The 10,822-nt window shown below is 42.1% G+C and overlaps 1 protein-coding gene across 2 annotated transcripts in view; it reads right to left on the bottom strand.

Moving 5' to 3' along the window:
* Positions 1-224: 224 nt before the first annotated feature.
* The window catches only part of LOC126297761 (uncharacterized), a 72,330-nt gene continuing 61,732 nt past the window's right edge, over positions 225-10,822 (bottom strand). For both annotated transcript variants that reach the window (XM_049988935.1, XM_049988936.1), the window contains exons 4-5: positions 6,927-7,001; positions 225-6,808 (exon numbers count right to left, since the gene is read on the bottom strand). In XM_049988935.1, the coding sequence (XP_049844892.1) occupies positions 3,660-6,808; positions 6,927-7,001 (3,224 nt within the window). In that variant the 3' untranslated portion in view covers positions 225-3,659. The remainder of the gene's footprint in view (positions 6,809-6,926; positions 7,002-10,822) is intronic.

Raw genomic sequence — 10,822 nt, 5'->3', positions numbered from 1 at the left:
CAGCGATCTTAATTTGAGGAAGAAGTTTCTGAGACTAGGTCTGGCACACAGCACTGTACAAAAGCTAATCATGGACTGTGGGGGAAGCTGAGAAGAAGAGAATCCAAGTGTTGGAGATATGCTAAAGAATGATGCTGAAAAATCAGATGGACTGATAAGAAATCAGGAGGTTCCACATAGAACTGACATAAGGATAGGAACATGCGGAAAACACTGACAAGGAGAAGGAAGCACGATAAGGCATGTGTTAAGATACCTGGGGATAACTTCCATGGTACTACAGGGAGCTGGAGAGGGTAAAAACTGTAGAGGAAGGTTGTGATTTGAATATCTTAACAAATAATTGAAGAATTTGGGTATAAGTGCTACTTTGAGATTAAGAGGCTGTCACAGAGATAATGTCATGGCAGGCCACATCAGATCAGTCAGACAACTGATGACATGACCAAAAATAGTTTGAATTACTTTGTGTAAGTGGTGCTCCACAGCTTCAGAGTATTTGAAAAAGAAAGACATGGCTGATATGAAACTTCCTGGCAGATTAAAACTGTGTGCCCGACCGAGACTCGAACTCGGGACCTTTGCCTTTCGCGGGCAAGTGCTCTACCAACTGAGCTACCGAAGCACGACTCACGCCCGGTACTCACAGCTTTACTTCTGCCAGTTCCTCGTCTCCTACCTTCCAAACTTTACAGAAGCTCTTCTGCGAATCTTGCAGAACTAGCACTCCTGAAAGAAAGGATGTAGCGGAGACATGGCTTAGCCACAGCCTGGGGGATGTTTCCAGAATGACATGGCTGCTAAGAAGCTGCTATACAACCATCCATTCAATGACTAGTTTTGATAGCTTGAACATCATATGTTAAATATAATCAGTCATGCTGGCTTTGTAGGATGAGCCTTTGTCATTACATGCCATGAATCTTCAAACATCACAAGCATTTATAAACATACTGCCGCCACTGGCACAGTTCAGTAATAACATGTGCAATGGCTTGCCCTAGTAATCCAGTATGACTGGTGGACACACAGAGGATCATATGACATGAACTAATCACTGAATAAGTAGTCACTGACTATGTAGCCACACTGCAGCTTCTATGTGGTCATGTCTTCCTATTCTAGATCATAATACTCTTTTCAATTCTCATTATTTCCTCTCCTAATCCAGCTTAATTTTCCACTATCCATAACTTACCTCATCTCTGAACTTAAGCTGGAACAGCAATTACTAGTGTACCATCTTTGGCCACTTGCCCACCTTTTCCCTCACTTTTTCATCACACAAAAATGGAAGCTAGGAAGGAAGATTACTGTTGAACAACCTGTCAACTATATCATCAGATGTAGCACAAACTCAGATTACGGAAGAAAATCAGCCATAATCTTTACTAAATCTGGATGGCCGAACAGGGATTTGAACGTCATTATATAGGCTGCATTCCTCTTAGTGTATGTTGCGAGTGACATATCCACCCCCCCCTCCACCATACCAAACCTCCCACCAAATGAATAACTTTTTCCTGCCAGAACGAACATCTATTTCCTAAAGCTAGGAGTGCTGTCCTCTAGTTTTGTAAATTTCAGTTGAGAATAATAGGAGTTGTACATCCCTAAAATAAGTAGTGCCTTGTCTTTCTATCTCTCTTATTCATATTTCAACTTTATTATAGAAAATAAAATAAAAATTCACCCCAGTCACCACACACACGGTGAACATGTTTAGGTAAAGAAATCAAGAAAATGTGTTCATCCATAAAAATGATAAGATCCCATTCCAATCATTAAAAGCTGCTAACACAGTTAGTGAAGAGTGCTACAAACAAAGGGATGTAAAAATGCATGTCTCATTAAGCAATGAGTTGTATTTTAAAGTTAACAGTTGACAGGCTGAATTTTTTGGGTAATGCCTAATGGTATAAGAAGAAAAATTCCATTCAGGAGTGACAGATGGTGTAAGCAGTACTTACCTTTAGGAGGCTCAACTCCTAAAGCAGTTACAAGAGAGGTACAAACATTAATCATGACAGTACTCCTTGCTCAAATGCAGAAAAAGAGCATTGTTGGGGGGGGGGGGGGGGGGGGGATAGGTCACCAAGAATCTTGCTTACTCAGTAATTCAGTGCTGAACGCCTCCAAGGCAAACTGTTTGCCTGAGTGTATTCGTGTCTTTTAATCTTACTTTACTACACGACTCAGGATACCCTACCGGCTCTTTTATAGCATCGGCCATTTGGATCTCCTCACTCAACACCAATTTTAATGAAGTCTGGAATAAAAAATTGCTCTGAAACACACTCTTTCACACTACCACCTCTCCCTCCTCCATTAGTGCTTATTAAAATTTTTAAATCTGATTTCTCTCCTTCCCAGCCCTATTTTACTCTTTTTTTCTATCACCTGCTGATTTTCTTTTCTCATCTCTATTCACCTTTACTTATGACACCATCATTCCCTTGTCTCATAACTAAACTGAAGGTAGCACAATGTCTATTGTTAATATCATCAGTCCCCCTTTCCGACATATGGTTCTTCATCTTTGCCTCCCTTTCTCTGGGGTAGGTCTGTCTCTCAACCTTCATTCTTATTTATACCTACCCACTCTTCTAGCTCCAACTATTTCTTCTTCCCTACACTGAAGAAGGAATCTGTGGTTGTGACAGCTAAGAAACACTATTTTCATGTGACAAGGGTGCTGAGAGTTATGCCTCATGAAGATAAGTGCTAGCCAACATATCTGCATCCCTGTGGATTTGATGTTAGTAAATTTTCTTTCATGCTTTGTGACAGCTGACAATGGTGAAAGATTGTTTCCACAACAGAAGAGAGCACAGAGATATAAAGAAGCAGCAACAAAGAATCCAAAATATTGAACAGTGGGTTATTAATATGAAGTCACAATTCAGGGTAACATATGCTACAAATCAGTTTTATCAATAATTAGCAGTCTCCCAATTATAGTTGGTTAAAATAATATTTAACCAATGTTTTAGTCTTAAGAATATCTTACACACACACAAACACACACACACACACACACACACACACACACACACACACACACACACACAACCACTTCTAATCCTGTGGGAACTTAAAATAGGTCCACTTTCCAGACACTCAAAACCACTACGCGAGATTTGCAAGTTCAGAATTTTTTTTCCCACAAAAAGACGTCAACATTTGTTACGTTAGATTCATTTACTTAATGTCATTACTCATAACTGTGCCACAAACTACTACTGCACTGCTCATTTCTAAGAATATCAGCCTTCCTCTTCATGCTCTGTGCTACCAAATACTTAAGCCACACACATCTTTCAAAAAGAATAATTAAAAAGCTTATAACTGGGTGGCTACATGTTTCCATGGTCTACTGCCTGTGAAATTACACTTAAAGTAACTTGTAAAATTCACATTCACACTCTTACCCAATCTCTCCAATCACAGCATATGGCTACAGCTACAATTCCAACACTCTCCAGCCAAATGTGTAGCACCAAAAATACCAAGTTTCAAGTAGGAGCAGACAGTTTATTTTCCTTTTTAGTTCTTCATTAGTACTCAACGATGAACAAATGTAGTCCTACGTTTCCTTGTCTGTCAAATTTTCATTGATCTTTGGCTACTTTGGAATACCAAATGTACCCAAAATAGATTCACTGTGCAGTCACTTCTTGACCTTTACTTTCTTCCTTAGTCTTTCTTCTTCTAGCCCTGCTTGTGCGTTTGGTACTACCTGCTGAATTCAGTTTTTTGTTTGGCACACTTCCTCCTTTATTGATGTCAGTGGATATATCCTGCGAAGAAACTGAAGGAACTTCATTTTCAGTACGCTGTTTGCTATCACCTGTGTTTCCCACAGTAGTCTCATTGCCAGTAATGAAGCATTTCCCATTTCCTTGTGAGCTTATTCCTACATCTGAAGTTGATATTGCCTGTGGTGCACCCTTCATTTCTTTGTGAAAGTTGACACCTTTGGGGCCAACCACAGTTTTCTGTCCTTTCTTTGGACTACCTTTATTTGTTCCATTGTCAACAATTTGAGAACTATTTTTCTGAAGAACTACTGCTCCTTTCACTTTCCCCTGTTGGCAACCTTTGTTTAGTTCAACAGCTGCAGCATGTTTAGCACACAGCGAGTTAACATCTTCATGAAATTTATCAGTAGTTTCTTCACACCTGTCATGAGATGTGCCTTTGATATTATTATCTGATTTTGGCACTTTCTTTTCATTAGCCATTGTACTTTTCTCTTTTGTGGCTTTGCAGGATTTACTTAATGTTTTACTAGTTTTAACTGAGCATGTAGTAGGTACTTGGCTGGTTTCTGACTTCCGTGAGGCCTGCGAAACACTGTTAGAGATATTTTCTGTACTGTTGTTAGGATCGAAACCTTGTTTGTTAATGGGTGCTGAACAAGCATCAGATGGGCTTTTTACTTTTCCTGGCTGACAGCATTTGCCCCCTTTGCCATTTAAAGGACCCTTTCCTCCCAGTTTACATATGTTAACAGGGGATTTCGTTTCACCCTCCTTTTGATTTTTACTTGTGCTGCAGCTACCTGACTTAAAAGCTTTAATTTGGTCGTCCATTTCTGTCATAGTGCTTTTATCTTTTGCTACTTTATACGATGAACTAGAAGGTGTAACAGTTTTCAAAGTGAGTGAAGAAGGTGCCTGATCACAATCAGATTTCTTGGAAGAAAGTGGAACATTGTTTGTAACATTTTCTGTGGCACTGCTATAGCAAAATTTGTAACTGTTAAGAGCTGGATAATGGTTCTTCAGAAGAACCCCAGGTGGGCGTTTTGCTTTTCCACACTGACTGCATTTACTTCCTTTACCTGAATTGTTCTCTCTTCCTTCTTGGTAAAATGGATTTGGATATATTTTATTTTCTTTGCGAGTTTTGCTGCAGTTACCTTGTGTATAACATTTTGATTTCAATGCTCTTTTTTCATCCATTTCTCTAAACAGATTCTGTGTCTGTGCAAACAGCTGCCCTCTTGTTGATCTACCATGTGTTTTGCCATTTCTGGTTGGTTTAACACTGTTAAATGAGGATGTGGTAGCCTGATTGTATTCAGACTTTTGCAAAGGCTGTAAAATGTTCTCAGCAGATATATCTGTATTAGTTCTAGATGCTAGTTTACCTTCTGCAGCGACACTAGCAGCATGCTTACAAGCTGCTTTTATGGTGTTCAGTCTGCAATAGGTTATGGGAGCCTTTTTAAAATGAGATAGTAACTGAGCTTCTACAGCTTCCAATTCATCAGTTTTATCACCATTATAATCTGCACACGACGTTTTTATAAGCAAATTCAGAAGATTTGCAACAGCTGAAGTTTCTTTCTGCTCCATTCGTGGAGTAGCACTGCTTCGTGAGTCCTTTGTGCTCGAATTTGAACCATTATCTTTACTAGCTGCACTTCCTGTTGCTCGAGCCATGGGAATTCTCTTTGCTTTTGTATAATTAGCATTCAGTGTGTTACGAAATATGTCTTTCACATCTGTACCACGTGACAGCTTATGTTCTCTCTCACTGGGTCTTCTCTGTAGGTTCTGTGACAGAAAGCTGTCACTAGAAACATTTGTTCTTGAGGCATTTTTGAAAACATGTGCCCCATTAAATTCAGCAGTTGTATACCCTGGATGTTGACTTTTGTTTTCACAAAGCAAAGCCTGAGTGTTTTGTGATATGCTGTGACTGCCACATGTAGCAAAGTTCAAATTTTTACAAGCATCTGGAGCACCATATAAACATTTATTCCATGGCTTAGAAGATAACAAAAGTTCTTTTTGTCGTCTTACTGTCTCAAGTTTCTGCTCAATACTTTGTTCAGACAGTGATTCAGCCTGGAAATCTGAAACACTAGATTCTTGTTTTTTACCACACTTAAAATGCAGCACGTGTTCTAAATCAAAATCAGGACTAATTTCATCACACTTGTATTTTGCATTAAGCTTTTCTGATATTATGTCATCAATGTCTGCAACATCTGATTCATCCTCAACAGCATCAAGGTCATGCAGACTGCTGCTTAAATCTTTCTCCATCACTTCTTTATCTTGTACTTCTGAATCATCACCCTTGCGGATCTCTAAGCATTCCAACAAGACCTCCTCTGGTTGTTGATCAAATGAGATAACATCTTGGAAATCACCTACATTTAAATCATTCAAAAATTTCTCAAAATCATTTCCAAGAAGTTCTTCCAATGTGATCCGATCAGAACACAAATCTTTAGCTTCAGTGAGACAGCTAGTTGATACTGGCTCCTCAGGTAATTTACAAGTATGCTGTGCAGTTCCAACATTTGGCTGTCTTGATTTTCCACAATTCTGGGCACCACAAGACAGTGCGGCTTTGTTCTCCACATGGTTGTTATGCAGTAAAACACTTTCCATAGCATTGACAGATGGCTGCAGCTGTTCTGGGCTGATATCAGTTTGTTTTATTTTCTCCAAGTCTTGCTCCCCAGAACACACTGGTAATTTGTTATTACCTACCACCTTGGTGGTGGGCTGTTCTGAGCCTAGATCTGGTGTATTAAGTTTGTCGAAGGATTGTGCTTCAAAGTATTGTGGTGCTGAAGATACATTTACTTGTATTTTCTGATTACTTTGAGTTTTTCCTGCGTTCCTGCAGCTCATTAGTTCTTCATCTGCAGTTGCACAAGCAACTTCTAATGATTGTATCATTTTAATAAGTTCTTGTTCCTCAAAGTCTAAAGAGCCAAGATCCAATCCTTCAATGTCAAACACATCAGCATTCCTTGTAGCTGCTCCATCTCTCGAGGCATTTTCTGGAAAATGAACTACACCATTAAAATTGTCGTACATAAATGTGTTATGTAAGTTACATTTCTAGCACAAGTAGAGTATGAATTACATTCATTCATAGTACTCCTTAAGTTTTCATACCTGAATTTTCCAGTAATCGTGGACCACGAGGAGTAATGGCTGAGGCAGAGCCACATGAGGCAAGAAAATCTACATCTGAAAACAAAAATACACCAAAGACTCAGTCGCTCAAACTGACAGAAACAAGATTATTACAAACTATTAATAAAATGAAGTGAAATGTTTTAATGGAATCCATACAAGGCTGTAGTCCTATCTTTTAGTTATAGTATACAGAAATATCATGGCAGCTTAAAGTGCAGGATGTTTCGATCTGTGGCTGTGTAAGACACTGTTAATCATCAGGCCTGAAATACCACCTGTTAAAACAACAAACAACACTGTCAACCAATGCAAACACAACTGGTGCTGTAGCACTAGTGAATGCTTTGTGTACTCTTGCTGTTCTCTATGGATGTTGCTTGTTATTTTCTTTTCTTACACTGAAATTAGTAAAGAGACTACTCCTGGTCTAGGACAGTACGACCCTTACAAGAACAGAAGGCACTGGTGATTCTTATGTCCATTAGGTCTGTTCTGCTTTTGCAACAACAGAAAACTTTGTTTTGCTCACATCTGACAGCCACGTTATAGGTTAGTCGACTGGTTGGTTGGTTTAAAAGAGGGGGGAAGGGACTGAACTACGAGGTCATTGGTCCCTTGTTCCTAATAATACAATGCGACAAGTGAAAGACTAAAACAGACGAGACATATAACACAGAATGGAAAGAAAGGAAAAATTACAAAAATGAAGGAAAGGCAAACAAACACTAAAAGGAACAAAAGAGGACAAGAAAACATCAGAGTAAAACAAGAAAGCAGAATACAGTGGCTGGCCAACCACAAGCCTCTCTGCAACACATTAAAACCTCCACCCTAAAACCACGAGGGTGGAGGACACAGAGGGACAAAGAACACACTTAGATCAAATGATAAAACCCACCCTCACGAATAAAACGTAAAAGTAAATCAGCCAATGAGGCGTTGCCAGATAAAATGAGCGGCAATGAGTACGGTAAACCAAGATTTCGTCGCTGGGCAGTCAAAGCGGGACAGTGCACCAGAATATGGGCCACTGTCAACCGGGCACCACACCAACACTGATACGGGTCTTCACGGCGCAAAAGGTAACTGTGGGTCGCCCCAGCAAGGCCAATACTGAGCCAGCAGAGGACAACTGATTCCCTGCGAGAGGCCCGCACCGCAGACTTCCACACGTTTGTAGTCTCCTTAATGATACACAGATTGTTGTGCGTACTGTTATGCCATACCGTCTCCCAAAGCCGAAAACCCCTAAGTCAGAACACAGGTCAGGTTCAGAGATGCCCATCTCCAGAAGCGGTTTCCGCATAGCCTGTTTGGCCAGCCTGTCGGCAAGTTTGTTGCCTGGGACGCTGATGTGTCCTGGGATCCACACAAACACCACTGAACGACGGCACCAGTCCAGGGCAGAGATGGACTCCTGGATGGACGCCACCAAAGGATGGAGAGGGGTAGCACTGGTTGATAGCTTGTAGACTGCTCAAGGAGTCAGTCCATAGAAGAAACGATTCCTTGGGACATCAACGGATATACTGAAGTGCACGAGATATGGCCACCAGCCCTGCAGTGAATACACTGCAGCCATTGGGCAACGAATGCTGTTCAATATAGCCTCTGTAGACGAAGGCAAAGCCAACATTTCCATCAGTCATCAAACTGTTGGTGTACACTACTTCAGAGCCCCCCAGAACACTTCAACAATCAAGAGGAAGTGACAGCGGAGAGCCGCAGGGTTAACGGAGTCCTTAGGGCCACAGGAAAGGTCCAGGTGAAGCTCTGGCCTACAGCTACACCGCGGAGGTGTACGTGAATGGACTTCAAGGAGAGGTGGTTAAGGGAAGGACTCCAGTTCAGACAGAAGCAATTGCACGTGAACCGCAATCGTTAGCCCTGACGTGGGCCACCTATGCAGGGGTGAACTTCCACGGTTGGGAAAAGAAGATTTTAATTAGGATGTTCAGGAGAGCTACGAATGTGTGCAATGTAACTGACGACCACTTGCGCACATCTGATCTTCTATATAGGGACTGCAACCTCCACCAGTACGCTTGTCACCGTACTCGACCTATAAGCTACTGTCGGTAGACGAACTCCACAATGGTGCAATGGATTGAACAAACGCAGTGCTGAGGGCACTGCCAAACCATAAATCACACTCCCATATTCAAGGCGGGAGTCAACAAGGGCACCGTAGAGCTGCAGCAGCATGGAGCAATCTGCACCCCCATTGGTGTTGCTTAGGCAGCTGAGGGCATTGAGGTGCTGCCAACACTTGGGTTTAAGCTGACGAAGATGAGGAAAGCAAAGTCAAACGAGTGTCGAAAACCAGACCTAAGAATCGATATACCTCATTAAGGTAAAGTGCTGGTTCCAGATAAATGGTATGACAACAGAAATGCACAAACATGTCTTCATGGCGGGAAACTGTAATCCATGGGCTAGAGTCCATGACTGCGCCTTGTGGATGGCTCCCTGGAGGCGAAGCTCAGCAACACCAGTACTGTAGCAGCAGTATGAAATGCAGAAGTCGTCTGCATACAGAGAAGGTGAGACGGAAGGGCCGACAGCTGCTGCTAGACCGTTAATGGCCACTAAAAATAAAAGATACACTCAATACAGAGCCCTGGAGGACTCCATTCTCCTGGATATGAATAGAACTATGGGTGTCACCAGTTTGGAAAGTATGGAATGACTGGAAGTTCTGGATAAGAATCGGGAGCGGGCCCACGAGAGCCCACTCACACAATGTGGCATGGATATGATGTCCCCAGGTCATGTTGTATGCTTTACGTAAGTCAAAAAAAGATGGCAACCAAGTGTTGGTGTCTGGAAAAGACTGCTTGGATGGCAGACTCCAGGGACACAAGATTATCAGTGGTAGAGCAACCCTGGCAAAAGCCACCATGATATGGAGCCAGTAGGCCATGTGACTCCAGAACAGAACAGAACCCAACCCAACCGCTTACACATCATACATTCCAACAGCTTACAAAGAATGTTGGTGAGGCTGATGGGCCGATAGCTATCTACATCGAGCGGGTTTTTACTGGGTTTGAGAACCGGAATGATGGTGCTCTCCTGCCATTGTGATGGAAAGACACCATTGCACCAGATCCAGTTGAAGATGATGAGGATATTGTCACTTGTAGTCAGATGAGAGTTGTTTAATCATCTAACTGTGGATCCAATCAGGACCAGGAGCTGTGTTGGGGCAATGTGCAAGGGCACCGAGGAGCTCCCACTCTGTAAATGAGGCATTATAGGATTCACTGTGGCATGTAGTGAATGAGAGGACTATCCCTTCCAGCCGCCACTTGATAGTGCGAAAGGCTGGGGGTAATTCTCCAGCACAGGTGCTTGGCAAAGTGCTCGGCAATCACGTTTGTGGCGGTAGATAACATTTCATTTATGGTAACACTGGGAACACCTGTTGGGGTCTGGTACCTGAAAACATTTTTGATCTTTGCCCAGACTTGGGAAGGTGATTTATGGCACCTAACGGTCAAGATGTATCTCTCCCAACACTCCTGCTTCTGTCATTTGAGAAATTCACGAATTCAGGCATGGAACAATTTAAAAGCTATGAGGTGGTCCAGGTAAGGGTGCCTCTTATGCTGATGTAAAGTTTGCCAACGCTTCTTAACAGCTTCAGCAACTTCTGACAATCACCAAAGGACTGCCTTACACTGGGGTAACCCTAAAGAGCGAGGGATCGTATTTTCTGCCACAGAAAAAATTGTAGTCACTTGCTCGACCATCATATCGATGTTACCATCTGTGGAGATTCAGTGGTGACAGCAGAGGTGAAAGTTTCCCAGTCCGCCTTGTTTAAAGCCCAACAGGGCAGGTGCCCATGGGCCTGATGCCGGGGCAGT

This window comes from Schistocerca gregaria, chromosome X (genome assembly GCF_023897955.1).
Source record: "Schistocerca gregaria isolate iqSchGreg1 chromosome X, iqSchGreg1.2, whole genome shotgun sequence".
Lineage (NCBI taxonomy): Eukaryota > Metazoa > Arthropoda > Insecta > Orthoptera > Acrididae > Schistocerca > Schistocerca gregaria.
The sequence above is the reverse complement of the archived record's forward strand: the minus strand, read 5'-3'. Positions and strand labels throughout refer to the sequence as shown.